The 23,101-nt window shown below is 41.1% G+C and overlaps 1 protein-coding gene across 1 annotated transcript in view; it reads left to right on the top strand.

Annotated features, from left to right (window-relative positions):
• Nucleotides 1-23,101, top strand: part of plch1 (phospholipase C, eta 1) — a gene marked incomplete at both ends in the record, with an annotated part of 66,758 nt that overhangs the window by 25,370 nt on the left and 18,287 nt on the right. Inside the window, 10 exons of the mRNA XM_084064673.1 lie at nucleotides 1,409-1,652; nucleotides 3,229-3,358; nucleotides 6,262-6,432; nucleotides 8,080-8,173; nucleotides 9,963-10,166; nucleotides 10,458-10,578; nucleotides 13,688-13,859; nucleotides 18,107-18,214; nucleotides 19,906-20,058; nucleotides 21,226-21,288. Coding sequence (XP_083920799.1) covers nucleotides 1,409-1,652; nucleotides 3,229-3,358; nucleotides 6,262-6,432; nucleotides 8,080-8,173; nucleotides 9,963-10,166; nucleotides 10,458-10,578; nucleotides 13,688-13,859; nucleotides 18,107-18,214; nucleotides 19,906-20,058; nucleotides 21,226-21,288 — 1,460 coding nt within the window. The remainder of the gene's footprint in view (nucleotides 1-1,408; nucleotides 1,653-3,228; nucleotides 3,359-6,261; nucleotides 6,433-8,079; nucleotides 8,174-9,962; nucleotides 10,167-10,457; nucleotides 10,579-13,687; nucleotides 13,860-18,106; nucleotides 18,215-19,905; nucleotides 20,059-21,225; nucleotides 21,289-23,101) is intronic.

Genomic DNA, 23,101 nt, shown 5'->3' with positions numbered 1-23,101 from the left:
CACTTTAGGTGGCCAATAATTCTTGAACCGTAGGTTATACAATCAACATATTTTTGTCCCTGGATTCCTTGGATCATGATGCAATTTATAGGCCCTGTATGTGCCAGATTACATTTTCTGCCAGATTACAAAGTGTGTTTTCTTCAAATTGTTCAAAACACACTTTTCGCTGCTACTCCTACAGACTCACACCAATTGGTACACATTATCTCTGGCGTCATGTGATGAAGATGTATATGTAAGATTCTTCAGATCCCATTCCAAGTGGCTATGACTACAGTTTGCGGGCCCTGGCTAGGCAACCCGGCCTGGTGGAGACCTGTGCCCTGAGGAGCACACTTTTCTTGTTTGTTTTGTTTCCGTTCTTGATTTCACCTATTAGTTGCAAGCTGCCGCTGTCTGCCTATTCTGAAGCTCTCTGCCTGAGCACAGGGCTCTAGACCGCCACCAAAATGAGTGTGCATTGCAAGATAACATTTCACCTGATTGCATGGAACCCAATTTTTATCTACAATTAAATATAATGAATTAATTATTGATGTAATATATAGATAATATAGTTTTTGGAAGGAACTTCTGTTCTGTTGTGTTTTACACACAATCAACTGGCAATGATTTGAGAAGTACATCGTGAGAGAAATTGACTCACTGCACCACTGGCAACAGTACCCCATAGGCAGGGCATGTAGAAATTTGGATGGGGCAATAGATTGGAGAAGCACTTGCCCCGCAGGGCAAATAAATAGGAAACAAAAGCAATGTTGAATGTCACTGTGCATTACACTACATACAAAAAGAGTGATGTTGAGAGTTTGTGTGATGCAGGCAGAACAATTCATTTACTGGACACTGATTTCTCCTCCTAACATTGATACAGAATCAGTGAGAGAACAGAGAATACTCTCCAATCTCATTAGACCTTATAGCAACCTTGATGTCTGTGTTGTTGTACAATGAGAGATGGGAAAAGAGAGAATCTATATGCTTGATGTGGATGGATGGGCCATAAGAGTTAGGAGCTTCCATTTGTTTACAAAGATATTGTTCTGATTATCTTTTTCACTTTAAAATATTCCTCTATTTTTCTGTCTCCCCCTTTCCTTCTATCATTATGTTTTCTACAAGTTCAAGATGTGTGGATAGAAGTTTACATTGGTTCTCAGGTGTCAGTTGTAAAATAATTAATTAGGCCTATTGTCATCTCACATGTCCTTCCTATCTTACTGTACTGATGAATAGATATAAATATAACTTTAGTAGTAGTATATTTTATAAATGTTGATCTTATAAATACATTCAAACTAAATCTTAATAGATAGTACAAATGTTTTCTGTCCACACAAAGGACTAAAACCCTTTTAACATGTCTGTTTCTCATCTTGTCCATCTCGCCCATTCCCTCCCTCAGTCACCATTGATTCACTGTACAAAGTGACAGAGGGTCGTCAGTCAGACATCTTCCACCGGCATGCAGAAGGCAGCTTTGACCCTGCCTGCTGCTTTACGGTGTACCATGGAAACCACATGGAGTCCCTGGACCTGGTGACGACCAACACTGAGGAAGCTAGGACCTGGGTGACCGGCCTGCGCTACCTAATGGCTGGGATCAGTGATGAGGACTCGTTGGCCAAAAGGCAGCGTACGCATGACCAATATCCTTTTATCACATAGCATAGCACTAGTACACACATATGGTATATACATACAGTACATATGCAGAATCTCAATTAGATTTCCTTGGTGTTATACTAGATCCCTCAGAGGCCACTCCCAGAAAAACCCTGTTCTATGCTAATCATTAAACTATCTGGGTTATTATCTCCGCCGGGTGGATATGTCTGTGTCTACTACAGTATGTGTGTGTCTGTCTCACAAACTGCTATGCCGATCTGCATCATATTGCTTGTGCACGCTGGCAGCAGCTCAAAAACGGAAATATTTTAAACCGAGGACCCAAGTGCAGTGCCTTATTTGCGCCTGGAGGTGTGTCTTATGGGCGTATCGTTGCACGATCCGTAAAATTGCTATCGTGCCCACACACATAAGCACACCCTCAGACCTCCCGCTATGCCTTTTCCGTTTGGTTGTTTACAAGAGCGCTCCTGGAAATGGAAATGTCGGCCACACATTGCGCATGCATCCAAGATAGGCAGCCAGAACCCTGTTCAACCTGTAATCCATCCGGGTCGCAGTGTGACGCATTGAGTAGATCAGATATTTTGGAGCAGCTCTAGCAGATAGGAAATGCAGGTAGGAACAATCTGTGCACGCACACATTTTGGAGATGGAGAGCTGTGGACAGCAGAGTCTGTCACGCTCAATACAGCCTCTGTGAGGATGAATAATCTCTTCATGCTTCTGCCATGCCAATGTGCACGAGTCACACAACATTCAGAAGTCTTCCTCACACCTAATTCTCTACAAATCTCTGTGATTCTAATTTTACTGTAATTAGCATAAGTGAGAGTATCAATTCCGTCAATTGTGTTGATATAAAATGTTATAGTCTATTCAAAGACAATGATTTGTTCTGCGAGGTGGCTGTCGCTCCAAACACTTAAGTTTCATTAATCCGTAGTGCAGGAAATAAAGATCGGATTGCTATATTCTATATTCTATATACTCTATAATCAGCTGATTTTATTCCATAGGGATAAGGCTGGTGGCACACGATAGCAACACGTTTGATTTCACACACACACACACACACACACACACACACACACACACACACACACACACTCAGCGAGGGAGAGAGTTGGTGAGAGAAAGAGGGAGACATGCAGTTTCTCTGTCAGACGGTATGAGGCTGCACATTGGGTTAATCAGATGGTTGCTTTTTCCAAATGAGGGAGGTGTCAGTACCTATGAAGCTGTTTCAGATTCCAGGAAGAAGCTAATAGGAAACATATAAGATACTCATCATGCCATCAAACCACAATTTCTATTGATTCATAACCACTGTGCCGGCACATTTACTGTTTTGTTTTGTTTGTTACTTCTTCCTGGTCAGACACGGTCATGACCAACTTTCGTAGTCCTTTCACTATTAGTCTTCTCAACATACAGTATACCATTCTGTTCTTACTTACACACACACACACACACACACACACACACACACACACACACACACACACACACACACATACACACAAACACGCACGAATGCACATGCAAACATATTGCATATACTGTAAATATACTTCCTTAACTTGTGTGTGTGACGTGGATGAAGCAGACATTTGAGGAAGCTGATAAGAATGGTGATGGTCTCCTGAACATTGAGGAGATCTACCAGCTTCTCCACAAGCTGAATGTCAATCTCCCGCGCAGGAAGATCAAGCAAATGTTCCAGGTTCGTATACTGTATTTCAAAGTGCTTGGAATATCTGCTCACAAAATGACTTGTCGCATGAGATGGCCTCTTGGCTGTAGTTTATAAATAGCAACTCAAACACTAACACATTTAAACATCACACATTGCATAGCATCACAAAAGATAACTGTATAATTGTTGTCAGACGTTCACCAGCAAGGCACGTTTATACACACATACAGTATGTGCTTACTATAAGTACATTCATACAATGCACATACGCACATCTATTTATCATATCAAGCTAATGTAAATGTATGTGTGCGTCCCCCATTAACCCTAACACAGTTTCTTACACAGAGCTCCTGAAATGGAACATTAACATGTTCCATTTCATGTATGTTATGTGACATTCAAATAAATGTGAGAGAAAGATTTCACATCTGCGACATGACATTTTATTTGAAGGGTACGTTGTGACATTCTATTTGAAGGTACACGTACCTGACTGCTTTTCTGGTGGCGGGATATTTAATATAGAATATATTATAGAATATATCATATACCTCAGCCAAAACTGTGTTTAAGTCACATGTATAACCAAGACAGAAAGAGACATCAATTTAAAATGTGACCTTACACCAGGGTTCCCCAATTAGTTTTCCCCAAGGGCCAAATTATGTCTAGGGTACTACCAAGCCTTCGCGTCGAATCTTTTTGAGTTTTTTATTCTTTTTTTTCTCTAATCTAGCTAATTTGACACTGTGTTATTTTAGGCCTGGGATTCTTAAATTCTGTGTTGAGGGTCATACAAGGAAATGCACTCTGGAAACAAAATAAGTTGAGAACCAACCATTTACTTAAAATATTTGGTTGTTACAGTCTGCTTGAAAAGTAATACAGATTAACAGCAGCCAGTTGTACATACTTAAAATCAAAATAAGTCCAGAATCAACAATTTACTTACAGATGTGTTTGTTACAGTCTGCTTGAACAGTAATACAGATTATTATTATTTTTTTCTAAAAAAAAAAATCCTAAAAAAGAAAAATGGTTTCCAATTTTTTTTATGACAGGAGTCGTCACGGGCCGGACAGTTGCCTCTCGCGGGCCGCAAATGGCCTGCGGGCCGCCTATTGGGGAACCCTGCCTTACACGATTACTTAAAATACCCTGGACCATTTATTTGTATTACATTTGTAATGGACTATAATCTCAGTGATTTTCCCTGCTGATAGTGTGTGGAGTCTGTCAGTGATTAAGTCCCTAAAGCCCATAGCACGCTCATTATAAGAGTGTGATGGAACATTGGCTGGTATTATTAGATTTGGAAGGGAATGGAACAGTCTCTTGAGATCCAGTAGGTATTATGAAAACCGGGATCCCAGGAAGCTGATAGTAGTCTGTCGGCAAGATGGGAGGAGGGAGGAGAGTGCGACAGAGAAAACTGCAAAGAGAGAGAGATTGGCTACACATGTAATGCCTCACAGCAAGGAGGTCCTTGGTTTGGACATCTGGATGAGGTAGAGGTGAAACCCTCACTGACTGCAGATACCCAAGTTCAAATTCAGTCAGTGGACGAACAAACTCAAATGGCAGAGTTCACGGATGGGAAGCCAGGAAGGGATCGTGTGCTTGTCTCTGCACTAGTGACCCTAGCTTGTTGGTCAGCAAGGTTGTCGGGTGTAAAGACGCAGCTGGTGACTCTGTTTTGGAGCAGGCATGTTGTCAAAATGCCTCCGTTGACAACAGAATGCATCAGCGGATGTGACCTTAAGATAGGATAAAGATAAGACTTTATTGATCGTGCGGGGGAAACCTGGTGGCGCCGAGGTGAAAGATTTGGGGCAGAGGTTTTGCTCTGGCCTCCAGGGTGTGTGTGTGTGTGCACAGTTTCACGTTGATGGGGCAACGGTGCCGGAGATTAGCTGTACACAGATGGACGGACACACACACGGACGAGCGGACAGGGGCAAATACATAGTCTCGGCCTGGCGGAGACAATGAGGTCCAGTTTGTCTGTGTGTTCTGTGCTGTACCACGAATTGCCACACAGAGGACAATACAGTAGTTAGGTTAAGTACCATAAATAAAAGTTAATAAATAAGGAGGAAGTGTTCTGCTCACAATACTTTTGTAATGTCTGAACACTTAGTGGGGCGGCAGTGGCTCAGGGGTAGAGTGGTCGGGTAGAGTGAACTGGAAAACCGCAAGGTTCCCAGTTCGATCCCGGGCTGGGGCGCTCCCCTAGAGTTAGTGTCGAAGTGTCCTTGAGCAAGACGCTGAACCCCTAATTGCTCCCGATGAGCAGGTTGGTGCCTTGCATGGTTTCCTCCGCCATCGGTGTATGAATGTGTGTGTGAATGGGTTAATGGCACAATCAATGTAAAGCGCTTCAGATAGAAGCGCTATATAAATGCACCATTTAGTATGGTTGTCACATAAATACACTGGCTGTTCAGTTTGTACTAATCCACTTAAAGCACTTGTGTGGGGGGCATTACCATTTGACAGGGCCCACTATTTTAAGACTCCCCAGAAGTCATTGCTTGTTGTTGCAAACCTACTGATAAGGACAGTGCCAGCAGACTGTCACCCTGTCAGTCTGTTTGTTGTTGTTGTTGTCAGCATGTGAAGATCAAAGTCACATCGGGAACAGTTGTGTGTAAAGCAGACAGGAATACTAAGCCTTTTTGTTGCTATTATACAGCCGTGTCAAGACAATATCATGGATTGTGATGTGTTGTTTGAAATCTATTCTCTCAGGCTTATGGCAAATAGTTGTTTTGTTTGGTTGTTTGGTTGTTTGTTTGTTGGTTGTCCATTGTTTTGATGTAAAGCGTCCTTGTGGTCATGAAAGACGCTATGTAAGTTCAAGCTATTATTACCATTATTATTATTGTTTACTGGTGGTGATTATAACCTCTCTTCCCCCCGAACAGGAAGCAGACACAGATGATCAGCAGGGCACGCTGACCTATGAGGAGTTCTCAGTGTTCTACAGGATGATGTCACTGAGACGGGACCTGTTCCTGCTTATGATAGCATACAGTGACAAGAAAGACCACCTCACAATTGAAGAGTTGGCTAACTTCCTGCGAACTGAACAAAAGGTCAGACCTGTGGGTGTTATACTGCACATAAGAAAAAGGTGGTATAAAGAATGTCCTGCACATGTTAAAGGACCATACTTCTGCCATGTTTAGCCCATTGACTACGACTCATTGTATACTTGATATGCAGACAATTTTCCACGTATACTGTTGTTTGTTTGATTTAAGTAAACTTACAGAGACTTGCTACTTTCTTCAGATACGTAATCCATCACACTAAATATCACTGCAGGGTTATTTTTTGTCATAGTTACATTACTGTTGCATTAGTGCAATTTACACAGTACACAATTTAATACAAACCATATTCCTTATATGGAGGTAGTAGGTACAAGCATCCTCTGCTTTGTCATTAACAGCATTCCCATACCAGATACAATATATTCTAATGTAAAAATGGCAACCCTAGCTAATATCATACAAAGTTAACACATTCACTGCCAGGGGTTTTCTAAAACAGGCTGTAGCTTCTGCCAGCATGTTTAAGCATTCTGACTAATCTTTCAAGAATACTACCACAGAATATTTATCTCCAGCATGATCGATCCCCTGATGGTTGCTAATCACGGAGGGTTTCACTGTGCTTTCGTGAAAAAAAAAAAAAGTGTCATCGTGACCTCCCGTTTGCTTGTTATACCCAGTTGAAAATAGCATGTTTCGCCGAAAATACATAGTAAAACACAGGAGTCGAGATACAGATTTTTTTTTTTGTGTTGAGTGAGCAGCAGTGGAAAGGGAGGGGGAATGGGCACAAAGGGTCTATTGCCACCTGCCTAACTGATTATATTGAGTACGACACTACAAAACATACAATGGCATTCTCTTACTTTTGATGTTCAATGCTAGAAAAAAAAGGGAATTGCAATTTGACGCCTGAAACAGGGATAGTTCAATAGATAAAGGTAAATCCTAGTATTTTCTACTATCTCAAACAACACCTGGATACACTATATCAGTTAACACCTCAAAAAACATGTTTCATTGTTTGTGACCCTTTAAAAATCTAATGCACTGTTTTGATATGGGTACTTTAATTCTCCTCTTCTCTAATTCTGTGTGAGAGGCAGCCACAGAAAAAAAGCTTTTGTCTGAGACACATTTGGCATACTCTGTACTGGCTGTTTTCCATTTTCTGCACATCTGGGAAGGGAATAAACAGGCTGTTATGAAATACTGAGGATTATTTCTGTTTTTGTTATCCTGTTTCCTTCTATCCTTTGTAATAGAGTGTTTTAGTTTGGAGGTGTTCTCACATATTCTCAGCTATCTGTCTTTAGGAATCTGCTCCACTATGATGATTTATCATGCATAAAATGGGCTTGTCTCTGGGGTGCCCATCCTTCGCTGTTCTCTTACCTCTTTCTTATGAAAGTTATATTTCTCTTTTCATAAAATGTTGTCATTTTTCTTTACGGATCCCCCTGCTGGATTTTAACACCCTAGGCTTCTAGACACATTTGACACATATGTTTCATATCATTGGTTACTTATTTAACAACTGCACAAACCTGTAAAACATATCTTTTGCAATGCTAGTTCATTCTGCCTTCAGGTAACACTTTGTAATATTTACTGAGATTGAAAGATGCCCTTGGTTTTGTACATACGTGTATATTACTAAAATATGTCCTTCTCCCTTCCTCATAGATGACTAATGTGACACCAGAGTACTGTGCGGACATCATTGACAAGTTTGAGATGTCAGAAGAGAACAAACACAATGGTGTTTTAGGGATTGAAGGTAATTATTTCACTCTTTTATTTTACACTTCCTCTACATATTCTCCTCCTAAAGTTTTGGGTTAAATCTCACTGACTCTCATGAATCATCTCTGTTACTGCAGCACCTCTGTCATTTCGGTTACTGTAACACCTCTATCATCGGTAACACTTCTATCATCGGTTACTCTTATTTTAATGCTGCGTTCAGACTGGTAGCTACAAATCTACAGGCAACCATTCATTTTCAATGGAAACCAGTGACATGAAAATACAAAGCGACACCTGCCGTTTGTAGCTGCTCCAAAATCTAAAAAGCTACAATCCAAGTTGAGCTAGCTTCAACAAAGCTACAAAACAACCAAGTGTTGTTTAACCATTTCCACTCACCTTCTCTTAGTCTCCACACAATTCCTGCTTATAATTAGCGAAAACTATTTATTTGCGACAGCTAGTTCTTTGTTATTTTCAACCCCAGGCTTGATATTGTCCTGGATATTTTTCTCGCTCGTCAGATGCACGCTTGACGTCAATGAGGGTGTTGATTAACACTTAAACAGCAACTTGGCGACAGATAGGCTACTTCGCTTTGTGTCTTTCGTTGCTTCCAGTGTGAACACAGCAAAATACCTCTGTTCCTCCAATATCATTTATTATGTGAAGGAGAACTTGAGTGACATTAAGTTGTCCGGGTTAATTTAACTCAAAGAGTTAAATTGACCCAAATGACCCAAATTGACCCAAATGGACCAGGAATGTTGAAAGTGTAGCATAGGACCAGAGTGTGAGAACTATGATTTAAGGAGAGTGGTTAGAAAGGAAAATACGGGGAGTATAATGAGGGCAGAGGGGAGAGGAAATCACACTGTGACAGAGCAATGAGAGGGGGAAGTATGGGCAGCGAGGAAGGACGGGTTAGGCTAATCTTGTTCTTGGAGGAATGCAGACTAACCGTATTAGTGTGTGTCTGAGCGATCAGACCAGTACGTCTGACTCCTGTCTTAGTTAAGACCAGTGTCTGCGTGTGCACATGTGACATGTGAACATGTGGACATAGACAACCATTGACTAATGTGATGAGGGATGCACAATGAAATATTGTTGGATGTTCAGCAACAGTCAATACTTAGAACTTCTATATAATTATGGTAATAAAAAACACACCAGATGAGTGTAAATAGCAGCACTTCTGCATTTTTACTTTACTGCATCAAGCTGTTGATGTGTTTCGGCATAGTGCCTGATGATGCTCTCATCAAAGCTCTATTTTATACATTATACATTAGGCCCGTCTATGACATCAGTAATATGACGTCATATTGATGACATCAGGGATCTGCATATGTGGTCATAAAAGGGATTTGTGGATTTATTTATTTTTCTGGACAGCCGCTGATCCAACATCTTCCTGCTTGTCCCGTGGGTCGTTAGCAATACACACGCCAAGTTTGAAGTTGATCGGTCAGATGGCTTGCGAGATATGCGGGGGACAGACAGACAGACAGATTGACAGATAAGAAGATATAGTGTGGCAAAAACAAACCAATGTCTTCTTTGTATTTCTCAGTAAAATGACATCACGAAATGATTACGTCAAATGTTTCATAATCAGTTGTACAGACCGTACTCCCGATGACATGAGATGACACATTTCACACCTACTGTAGTTGAAACTGCAAAACTGTTTAATTCCTGCATGTGTCTGTTTTCTGGGCCAGCATTTAGCTGTGTATATGTTACAGTATGATTGGAAAACCTACTCTTTCTCTCTTTTTACATTGTTATTTTAAATATATATTGTGTTCCATCAGGTTTTACCAGTTTTATGCGCAGCCCCACATGCGATGTGTTTAACCCTTTGCACCATGAAGTGAACCAAGACATGGAGCAACCTCTGTGTAACTACTTCATCGCCTCGTCTCACAACACTTACCTGACTGGAGACCAGCTCCTCTCACACTCCAAGACTGACATGTATGCCTGGGTACTTCAGTCTGGCTGCCGCTGTGTGGAAGGTATTTACATACATGTTTCCTTTCAGTTATATCCAATGAGCCAAAATGATTGGGAGAGAGGAGGTAATATTATTATTACTTTTTAATGATTAGACATTTAAAACAAATGCAATTAAATATTATTAAATGGTGATACCAACAAAATACAGCAATATCACAGAGGTATCGCAACAATGGCAATAGTCCATTTAATTTAATATCGGCACCTGTTACATTGGGAGTGAAGCTAATGGAGAACGAGACACAATCCTTTCCATATTAATACCTTCTTTTCTTTTGATCTGTCTGTAGTGGACTGTTGGGATGGACCTGAAGGAGAACCCATGGTCCAGCATGGATACACTTTAACGTCAAAGATCACTTTCAAGGCTGTTGTAGAGACCATCAACAAATATGCCTTCATTAATAACCAGTAAGTAGTTTGTTAATAATGCTGTGCATTTGTATTGCTTTAATTACTTGAAATTGCAACCACCTCTCATACAACCCCCCTCCCCCAACACACATTTTCCAGCAAATATTGCTGGAAAAACCAGCAATATTTTATTTCTAGACCAGTTCACATAGACAATACCGTTTATGATTCATAATTTTTATGTGTTGCAACATTTAGACAGCCAAGTTGGGGTCTGTTCAAGAGACACATTAATTCTTGCCTGTAATTAGCACCCATTACTGGGCCATCTGCTTTGTAGCAGTTAGTATGCCTCCCTGAGGATCCAGTGTCTCGGTTGGCTTTAACAGTACCAAAACAAAGTGGAGAATGGTGCAACTGCCTGCCGCCACACTAGCAGCATTCATGCAATAAATGTCAATTTCTCTTTTTTACAGATGCATAAAAGATACGGTACCCAAAATGCCTGTGAACAGGGCACACAAAATAATGCCATTGTCCTGACACTATTTGTGTAGTGGTTAAAGCAAGTAAACCGTAAAATCTGTGTTCATTTAACACTTTCCTGTCTCCATTTCCAACCTGCCATTCAGCTGATATTCATTCTATCAGCACTGCCACCTGTAATAATTATGAATGGCTGCCAGTCTGTATTTAATTGTTGGTACCGTCACACATGACAGACAAATTACACAGCTCATTTTTAGTTACAGTATTCCATACAGGAGGACAACCTGAGAGCTTCTGTTGTGTTGATCTGAAAATGAGCGACTGTGCGTGCTTGACTCTGGATGTCTGAATATGTTATCCCTGTTGTGTACCAGAGGGATTATGTTTGTTTATTGTAGTATCTTATCGTGTGTGTGTGTGTGTGTGTGTGTGTGTGTGTGTGTGTGTGTGCGCGCGCCTTTATTCTGGTGAGCGGGAACACTGACCTACAGAGTACATGTATGTTAGGATTAGGAGACTAAAGGGCTTGATATACTTTATTGCGTGTTAGTGTCTGTCACGCAACAAAAATAGTACATCTACAAGCTAGAAAATAGCAGATCAAATAGTGATCTTCGCTGCACGCCGCTTTGTGAGCTTGTATATCTGCTGTTTTTGGTGCACGACACAAGCAAGCAACTAAGGGCGGATTCACACTATGGTCCCGGGTGCGCACCCTGGACCACTTGGCTGATGTTGTGGTAGTGTGAACGTTGCGTATCGTTCCCCGAAACGGATCACCGTACCGTACCCGAGACCGCCTCCGGAGGTAGTCTCGGATCCGGATCATGCGTAGTCGGGAACGGAACGATGCAATGTGAATCCATCCGTACCAACAGGAGGAAGTGGACTGCTAATCATATATCATTTATATATTTTTTATAATGACACGTTATTTTAGCTGGGTTATACCTTCTCATAGTTCTACTGGAATGTTGACAAGAAATAATAATCCCGCTAGTGTTTGAGTAGCGCGAGCCGTGAAAAAACATAAACAAACTAGAAAATGTGCTCCTCGGAGCACAGGTCTCCGCCAGGTCAGGAAGTGGGTTTGGGACCCATCCGTAGCAAAAATGTGTGAAAATGTGTCTTTCGCTGTACTGTGATTGGCTGATTGGTATTCAGACCCTTTGCTCAGTACTGTGATTGGCTAGCGAGACGCATGACGAAATTAATAACTCATAAATAGCACCACTCACTTAAAAAAAAATACTTTTCTTTTTAAGTGAGCTTCCATCACTGTGATGACCACTGTTGTTTTTAAATAGCACCGCTCACTTCACCCTGGGTGTGATTTTTTAATTTCATCATGCGTCTCGCTAGCCAATCACAGCGCGTCTGCGAAGTTTGAAGTTAATTTCATCATGTGTCTCGCTAGCCAATCACAGGTGTTCACAGACGGACGGACACACACACACACGGACGGACGGACGGAGACAAAAACGGAGACAAAAACACATGTGTAGCGAATGTGTATATAAGGATAAATATACTAAGGATTAGTCCGTGACGTCACTGCTAAAATACCAAGGATGCGCCCGTGACGCCAATATCATATTAACAGAGACGACGTTACATTTCGAGGTTTCAAAGACCAGTGCACACACTGCTTTGGTTGTGTATTGTTGATCTGTTGTTATTATAACTCAAGACAACGTCAGGAACACAGTCAAACTTTATTATTCACTCTAGACTCTGACACGTGACTTTTCTTCTGTGAATGACATTCTGTATCTCCCAAAGCCCCGTAGTCCACAGCGCCCCCATAAGGCACATATTTACCATTACTGTTAAATGAAATGGTCTCGAGTGCGGAAGAATCTTGGCCAATGTGAATACTGTCCAGCTGGGAGAGGCCAATTGTACTCGGGAGCGGTTTGAATCAATCGGACCCAGTCTGAATCCGCCCTAAGTATACATCTGGCTTAACACTCACCAGTGTGAGAGGAGGCATGACAATGTTTTATGATTTTCTGCCTAATCGCAGATTTGAATAAAGGAAATACGCTCTGAAACAGTTTTCCAGCCTGCGTGGTGATGAAACCGAATTTATACCCCTGTCAAGATATCAATCACATTTCAGTCCATTTGTTTGGCATGCAAAATGGGATTCTATAACCTTTTTACATGGTTTATGTGCTTTTAAATTTTTTTTTTAAATGGCCACATTTGTGTAAAATGCCTACAACTGTATGTGGGCAAAACAAAGTGGTCGCCTGATCGGCGAGTACCCGGTTTGATATCCGGACGGACGGGCAATTTGCGGAATGTCATTCCCCGACTATGTCTCTCTCTCTCCCTCTCTGCACTATCACTGTCAACTCATTCCCTGCCAAAGACGTCTGCTGTGTTTTTTTTGTTTTTCCACTAGATGGTGCTCTTTGCTAACACATGAGTGACCATTCCATCCTCAGTGACACACAGAACCAGGAGATCACGTGATCGCAAGATCTCTTCCACCATTCACTTCCTTGTTATTCGATTTGCAAAAACGCCTGTATCTTACCTCCTTGGTTTTACTCTGCATTTTAGGAAGGAAAACTAAAAATCGCTGGCAGTCTGGGCTTTATTTACTCTGGCGGAGACTTAACCCCCCCCCCCCCCCAAACTAACTTTGGCATAATTGTGTTTTCTTCAGGTATCCAGTAATCCTCTCTATAGAGAACCACTGTAGTGTTCTGCAGCAGAAGAAGATAGCTCACTATCTCAGAGAGATCCTGGGAGATAAGCTGGACCTGAATGACATACTAGACAGCGACTCCAAAACATTACCCAGCCCTCACAGCCTGCAGGGCAAGATACTCATAAAGGTAAGAGTGGCTCATGGAGAAAAGCATTGATTGAGTACAGTATGTGACCCCCTGGTCCCGGCTTCCGTATTGTCCCTACTGTTTATGTTATGTATGTGCAGTTCGTTTCCCCGGCCACCAGGGGGTGATGCATGGAGGACTTCCATAGACTTCCATAGAGTCACACGGACACGGACGCGCACGGATGCGCACATGCGGGCCTTAATTTACGTCCCGGACAACATAAACAATAGGGAAAATACGGATTTCAGAAAAAGGACTGTGTTTCAATGCAGGAAAACACCCCAGCATCATTATATAGTGGCTGATAGAGGGGAAAAAATGCAAAATATATATAGGCCTATATAAATATATTTTTTAAATTTAGGCTTAATGTTGCCTACAATACCTTTAAGAGCCTTGGTGTCACCTTTGACAATAACCTTAAATTTGACAAGCATATTAGCTCTGTGGTCAATGCTAGTTTCTTTCAGCTTAGGCTTCTAGCCAGGGCAAAACTGAAAAAGTCACTGTTCCTAATGAAACTAGCCAGTTGACCAGTTTTGGTGACTGAAGCTCCTGCCATCTGTGCCCCAGTAATGAACCATCTTGCATAGTCACTTAGATATTTTGTTTCTGTCCATCTGGATCCAAAATCGAGGTCAGCTTTTTTATACATGCCACAGAACATGATAGAATGTTAACTGCGTAACTGTATCATGCAGTACACACCTGTAGGGAAGCATCTGCATTCCTTATCTTTCTTCACTCATTTTATTCAGGTTTTCTCTTTAATTTGTCACCCATCTATGTGGATGCATTCAAGGGAATGTTTGGGTGTATTCTTGTTTTGAGTTCATACTAATAAATTAGTTGTATGGTTCTTTCGGTGTGACTGAAACATTGCATTAATAGGCACATATGGTCAGACAATGAGTCATCTGAACGTAAAAAAATACATGTTTGAATACTCTGGATTGCATATTTCTTCATTTCTCCGTACGTTCCAAATTGTTTGAAATGACAGTCTTTAAATCTTTTTGTCTGTGATGAGAACACTAGTTAGGAAAAAAGAGCGAAACGCTGCATATGGAGGGATGTCATTTTAGGCAATTAACGAATGGAGAGAAGGAAGAGAGAATTGCACAGGCAGAATCACACTATGCCATTGTATAAGTCATGGAGGTGGTGTTAAAAATGTTTCATACAATGACAGGCAGACACTGCTGGGATTGGGGACACTTTTGTGCAGGACACACACAGAGTTATTCATACACTGAGATATAATACACACACATACACACAAGCCAGATAAGCAGGGTTTGCATGGGGAGACTCAGCACACATCATTATCCACCAGCACAGTCAGAAGTCTATTCAAGGAATGAGAGAGAGAGAGAGAGAGAGAGAGAGAGCGAGAGCGAGAGAGCGAGAGAGAGCGAAAGAGCAGTGGTGTAAAGTACATTTACTCAAGTACTGTACTTAAATACAATTTTGAGGATTTTTTTTACTTTACTGGAGTGTTTCCAATTTTCAATACTTTTACTTCTACTCCACTACTGTACATCTCAGTAGTAAAATATTATACTTTTTACTCCACTACAATTATTTGACAACTTTAGTTACTAGTTACTTTGTAGGTTTTGATTATTATTACAAAACATACATTAACCACTTCAGCCTTATGCATACTTAGGCTGAAGTATGCCGATCTACATGCTCACAACGCGTCGCAAAGGGACACGTTGTGAGCTTGTAGATCTGCTATTTTCAAGGTAGTAGATGGGGGGGGGGGGCATTGCATACACTGCAAACAAAATTCTCAGTGGTCCTTTAACGCTGAGAGGGTTTAACTTGACCTCAACAGGTCCAGTTAAAAGAACACAAAAAGACACGCACGCACGCACATATACACACACACACACACACACACACACACACACACACACACACACACACACACACACACATACACACAATCACACACAAGTAAGTGCACAGGCAGCACAACATGCAGACTTATTGGATTCCTTTATATGATGGAGGCCAGATAAAATCTCCCCATCTCCCATGTCTGTGTTGTGACGGAAGGCAGCATTGTTACTCAGAGGAGTGCATTCACATCGCCCCCTCCTCAATCAAGTCCCTCAAGGTGAAAGAGCATCATTGATTTCCCATTTAAGAAAAACCTTTAGGCTCCTCAAACTGCTGCTCTTATCCTCTAGCTCCTTTTCGCCTCCTCTCCTTCCAAGCATGGAGCTTTTATCCCTGCTTGTTGAGACAATGAGCCTTTGGGCTGGGGTGAGGGCCTGGGTTTGTGGGATTGGTTTGGTTATCGATGGGGAGAGGTAGACGCAGAGTGCATTCAGTGGGTAGTAGTGGGAGGGGAGCTACAGCTGTGATGTGGGTCGTCTTCATCTGGACTGAAGCTCAGGGGTCCTGGAGTGAGAGGATCAGAGAATCCTCACTCCCACTCACACACCTTCCCAGTGGCTTTGATAATGGCCTTCCACTTGGCTGAATGAGCTGCTTAGAGAGTCCCTCTGGGAATCTATAAGACTGGAGTGTTTAATGTGTGTGCGTGCGTGTGTGTGTGTGTGTGTGTGTGTGTGTGTGTGTGTGTGTGTGTGTGTGTGTGTGTGTGTGTGTGTGTGTGTGTGTGTGTGTGTGACTTAAATGGCTTTAACTCATGCCTGTAAACCAGGGAAAAGCCACACAATTAATTCTAAAGGATAGTTCATTGAGTTCACTAGTGTATGTGAGACTGTATGTAACTACACAATGTTATCCCTAATTATCCACTGTGCAATATTTTTTGAGGTTGCCGAACAAAGTCACAGATCGGGAGAACTCTCCGAGGTTTTGCTCGCTGTGTGAACGGTTCAAAGAAGCGAGTTGTGTGTGATTCCAGCGCTCAAGGAAGCATCCACAAGCATCTTGAGATATCTGGCAGGTTTATCTAGAACTGTCGGTGACTGCAAATCATGCAGTATGAAATGTGTTGTGACTAGCATACAGAGCAGAGACATGCTACAGACAGCTTTAGTTATTTATTTCTAAACAGACTGTCACAGACAGAAAGATAGGTAGATGGATTGATATAAAGCTTTTTTGCTCGATGTGGGAAAATGATGGTGTGATAAATATTGGTAAAACAGATGATATTGCAGTGGTAAATATAGTTGTGCTATAGTTGGAATCAGCACCACCACAAAACATATACGTTCTGACACTGCGCTCCTGCGCTCTCCTACACTGTTGCCAGGATTTGTATGGGTTGCAGGTTCAGTGAGGGGATATAATTCATTTGTCACCTACTGTAGTAGCCTTCATTTATGTTCATCATTTCAGAATGACACTATCGTCAACATAAACCATTTATTGCAATGATATTGTTTGAAATGTGTGATACTACAGATTTATCTACAGTTTACGCAAGCATGACACAGAATCTGAGATCTTAAACCTCCCTGAAGTAGAGCCTACGATAATGAGTTCTTACATGGACATAACATTGAACCCTTCAAGGGCATAACTTAAAATACACAGATATAACATCATCAGATATAACACCATATAATCCACAGAAATCGTGAGCATCAGGAACAGCCATAAAGGTAAGAGTGGCTCATGGACTGCTGTGACTGCCGATGCTTGTTAATTGGAATACTTTTTGAATAATTAGGAGAAAAAGATTCCCTTCACTAGATAAATGTTGGTTGACGTGGTTCAAGATCGTCTAGATAAAGTTACACAAATACCCACATGGTCTTAATAAGACCATGTGAGAGCACACGCCTATTGTGCGGTAGGTTGTGGGTTCGAATCCTGCTCGGGGTTGACATCATCATGGACATGTGGTCGTCACTGGTTCCTAACGCCAAATCAAATGGTTTCTGAACTGAGCCAAGTTTCCTGAATAAGCACGTCTGGAGCCTGTCTGCAGACGTATTTACGTGGTTGGAATTTATGCAGGGGACCCGTGCTGCTCATGGAATCACATCATTTCAAATCATGCATGTGAGATAGAATAGAAATACATGCTCCTTCCGACGTCGGAAAAGATCAGTTTCGGTCGGGCATTCCGTCTGAATGACGAAAATGTAGTTATTTCAACCCCTTACTGAAAAAAAGTGTGAGCTTAATTAAATTTAGACAATACAATTGTCTCTTTCATTTGTCACACATATCTCTCTGTTATACCCCCCCCCCCACACACTGTCTCTCTCTCTCTCTCTCTCTCTCTCTCTCTCTCTCTCTCTCTCCAGGGGAAACGTCTTCCTCCCTATCTGTCTGCAGATGCAGAGGAAGGGGAAGTGTCAGACGATGACAGCGCTGATGAAATTGAGGATGACTTTAAACTGAAGCACAGTAATGTAAGGAGTGGACACGCACACGCACACGCACACGCACACGCACACACCTTATTTTTCTGTGTGCGTTTGGTCCAAATACAGATCTGCCATACAGCTCATTACAGCTCATGGAAGATGTAATTCTAGCCTAGTTCACTGGTTCTCTACCTGTTGGCCGGGGCCCACTGGTGGGCCGTGAGGATATTGCAAGTGGGCCCCAACTAATTGGCAAAACACTAAGATAATATAACAATAATATTAAACATTTTATTTTTGAAAAATGAGTTTTCCTTGTGATACAGATAAATAGGAACTTAATGGTAGTTCCATTTATCCAATCCAGAACAAAAATAAACATGCTCTGAAAATGCACCCATCTGACCACTTAACTGCCGCGTTTAGTGGTCAGATGGGTGGGCCACGGACACTTTTCGAGATTTTGAAGTGGGCCCTGAATGACCCATAAAAGGTTGAGAATCACTGGTCTGTAGTTGAATTTCGCATTAAATTTGCATACAAATTTCACGATAAAAAAAAAAATAGCAGATATACAAGCTCACAAGCTGATGAGCTTGTAGATCTGCTATTTTTGAGTGGCCAAAGAAATCTAAAATCAAAATGACACGGATGCTTCACGGTCTAATGGCTAATTAGGTTGTAATGTTGCTACACACATGTTTGCTACATCATCAGTGTAGTAATGTTTGGTGCTAATCAATGCTTAATGGTGCAGTCAAACATTTTGTCACAGTGAATAAAGAGATGACAGCATTCAAATAGTTACGTAGTTCAAAAGACAGAGCATAATGTCATGGCTTGTTTATTGCATCTTTTATTATATAATGGCAGACATACAGTAGATCACTGCTAAACTTCAGCATCGTTTTGTAGCTTTTTAAAAGCCTGCTTATTTATTCCCCAATTTCTTGAAGCCATGAAACCCAGAATTGCAGTGGTATAATGGAATACTGGAATATGGGCTTAATCTTCCACAACCTTTATGCTTGCTGTTAACAAAAAGCTACAGATATCATATTTTCTTGGTTGCCAGATGCCATTTTAAGAGCATGCTGAGTAGTTTGTACCATTACCACTGAAGAGAGGCTCATATATTGCACTAATTAAAGCAGTAAGCGATAAGCAGGCTTCAGGACAGAGAGCAGTTTTTTACAGCAGTCAAGCAAATACATTTTATGCTTAAATATTGTTGTAGGAACGTGCTCAATTTGTCATCGAAAGTCTGAATTATATGTGATAGATAGATCAGAATCCGAATCAGTTTTATTGTCACTTCCACAATACGCACCGGGCATACAGGGGAGCAAAATACAGTCCACAACTCATGGTGCTTCACATTTAAAAACAATAGACACATTGTTTATAGATATATAGATGGATAGATGGATAGATGGATAGATAGATGGATAGATAGATGGATAGATGGATAGACAGATAGGCAAAAGGGAGATCTAACATCACCCTCTCTCTTTTCACTCTTACTCATTTTTTACTCAACCCTGTTTTTTGCGGATTATATCACTGTCTGACACCTCCTAATAATAACAATGCATGCATCACTGTCTCTGTCTCTCTTCTCTTCTCTTCTCTTCTCTTCTCTTCTCTTCTCTTCTCTTCTCTTCTCTTCTCTTCTCTTCTCTTCTCTTCTCTTCTCTTCTCTTCTCTTCTCTTCTCTTCTCTTTTTCCCAACACAGAATGGCCATCACCAGGTAGAGACTCACATCAGAAAGAAATTGGACTCCCTGCTGAAGGAGTCTCAGATCGGGGACAAGGAAGACACTGACAGCTTCACACTCCGAGCCCTGCTGCGGGCCACCCATCAGGGCCTTCAGAAGAACCTGCGGCAGGTACAGTACGCCCTCAAGAAGCACCTTGAGGCCACTACAAACAGAAGACACACAGACAGACTTACGTAATGCCCCATTTTGTGTCCATCCATAGATGGTTTTGATGATTAGTGAAAGTTTTTTTTTTTACAAATATAAGGGTGAACTGCACATTTTGCTGTGTTTCCTCGGTTCCACTGCAGATCTGAGAGCAGTTGGCTCTTTCACCTATGTTATGTTCATAAGAATAAAATAATGCAAAATGATTCAAGTCATTTCAGTGTGCAGTGGACCTTTTCACTAGGTATTATACTATGGACAGTGAAACTTTCCAGAGGACATTATCTTTTCTGTTTGTTTTAATAAGCAGCACATTATCTCTCTCTCTGACAGTCTGACAGAATAGAACATCTGAATAAAGGAGATTACACACACACACACACACACACGCACATGCACACGCACGCGCACACACACACAGACGCAAGCACAACATGGACGGCCGGTGCGTATGTGCACATAGTGGTTGGTAAAGTTATGTCTACATGAAACCTTCATACAGCGCATATTATTTTAAAGCCTTGTGACTGTCAAAAATATCACACCATACAGCTTAAATGCACACATTATCCACAGGGACCTGTAGGGCTCACAAGCTCAATCATGGGTGGCATTTCAAAACACTGAAAAACAGACCAAAAGGCAATGAGAAACTGAACATCTGCAGTATTACTTAATATTTAATTTCCCTGCCTGCCTTTTGTGCTATTCTTAGAAGCTTGAGTTTCCTGACATCCATTTTAATGCAGTAGTGTTGTTCATTGAGTGTCCCTGTTGTATTCTCCTTCTAATTTACTGGTGATCCTCTCACCCCATTCTGTCTATCAAACTCTCACACGCTCCTCTTCTTTTTGCCTCTCTCGTTCTCCCTGTCTCTGTCCATTTTTCTGCTGGAAATATCTCTATCGAAATATATCAGCTTGTTTCCTCATTTCTCCCTCTATTTCCATCTCTTGCTCTCTCACTTATTTGAAGTCTGTTGCAGCCCCTCCAGCAAAGCTGAGATTCAGGATTTAAGTGATTCACAGAGTAGTGATGTACTTTAATAGATCCACACACGTGCACCCACACGGATCCACCATACATGCACGTACATACAGTTTCTAACCTTGTTTTCGTTTTGTCCAGAATTCTAAAGCGGTTCTGAAGAAATCCCAGAGCAGATCCTTCCTCACAACGCTTAAACAGAAGGTGAGGAGTACTGTGAACATGTGACCAAGGGTTGTTTCTCTCCATTTGTAACTTGTACAGTAGCTTATTTCTAACTCTGTGGGTGCAAATTTCTTAAAAGGATCCCTTGCTAATAAGCCAAATATGCCTTAATACATTATAATTGTCTTCCATAACTAAAATGTCAAATTAAAAACGCCTTAAATATTTGACTTATTTTAGAAGCAGTCTTTCTTCTTCTTTCACTCAATAGGGGCAATGCCCGTCGCAAGTTGTTGAGTTGCGTGGTCTAGCCCTATGGAATTTATGGAATGCATGTTCCAAAAAAATACATATTTAAAATATTTATTTGATGCTCATATTAACCATAGGAAGTATTACATTGTTTTTTATTTTCACATGCATTCCATAAATTCTATAGGGCTAGACCACACATGGGCGAATTACATCATCAACTTGCGACGGGCATTGCCCCTGTTGAGTGAAAGATTAACTGTTTCTAAAAGAAATTAAATATTTAAGGAGTTTAAAAATATATATTTTAGTTATAGAGGGCAATTACAACGTATTGAGGCATATTTGGCTTATTAACCAGGGATCCTTTTAAGGCACGGGTCTGCAAGAGGCTAGCCGCCTATGACAGGGTGTGTGTGTGTGTGTGTGTGTGTGTGTCTGTATGCATGTGTGTATGCGTGTGTCTGTCTGTCTGTCTGTCTGTCTGTCTGTCTGTCTGTCTGTCTGTCTGTCTGTCTGTCTGTCTGTCTGTGTGTCTGTCTGTCTGGACCTAACATCCCAAACTGCAAACTTTGTATGAACACTATTTTTTTGAAATATTTAACTCAAGTCAATAGGGCTGTGATTGTAACCTAATTACATCATATACAACTGATGTTTATTATGAGTTTATTTGTTTATTTGCACATGATTTAAAACACAATAATAAAACAAAGTGGAAAAAGATGACCTCTCCGACACATAATCCAGTCCATAATGTTTTTATATCCCTGATTGGACAAAGTATCTAATGAATATTCCTCAGCAATATACATTACATGTGTATGTATCGAGCCAACTTTCCTACCAGATCAATTCCGTCAGGAGAAGGCGTGCTCTACTCATGAGGAATAGTCTCTTATAGTTTAACTGGGTGCAGATTCTTGAGGTTATTTTGGCACGTCGGCCTTCCTCAGCATTTCAAACTGATTGAAACACTGAGGAAGGCCTATGTGCCGAAACGCATCCGTTTATCTAGATAGACTGCTGCTGCTGTGAACCTATTAAAAGAGAACATAAGAAACTACTGAAGGGAGTGCGGATAATCCTTTCAATGTGTATGCATCAGACATATATGGCTGTGTGGAAATTATGTTGTGAACTTTCCATATGAAGTTCTGCTCAGCAAAACCATTCCATATACACATTAATTTATTATGAACATAAACACTGATGCCGTGGCTGTCTGCACTTTTATCACATGTTCTCTAGTTCTCTGATTTAGGAAGTGGGCAGGTGTCGATTTTGCTGATAGTCAGATTTGAACAGTTTGTGACTGACTAAACAGATTATTTAGAATATGTTTTTAAATCGAATTAACCGTAGTTGTGTTATAAATTACCAGTATAACAATCCATTGTCAGGGTGGATACAGAGTAGATCCAGAGTAGCTACATAAAGTTCAGTATTCATTCTCATAAACTTAGAAAGAAATGAATAAAAAGTCAATAAAAACAATCACAAGAAGAGAGCAACAGTATTTTGTGTGCTTCCATTAGGGTGTGATCACTGTTCAATTCACAGATTTTTTTATCCGCTCATTGAGACAGGGTTAGTTATC

This window comes from Gymnoscopelus microlampas (assembly GCF_963454915.1).
Source record: "Gymnoscopelus microlampas genome assembly, chromosome: 8".
NCBI lineage: Eukaryota > Metazoa > Chordata > Actinopteri > Myctophiformes > Myctophidae > Gymnoscopelus > Gymnoscopelus microlampas.
This window is presented reverse-complemented; position numbering and strand designations above follow the sequence as displayed.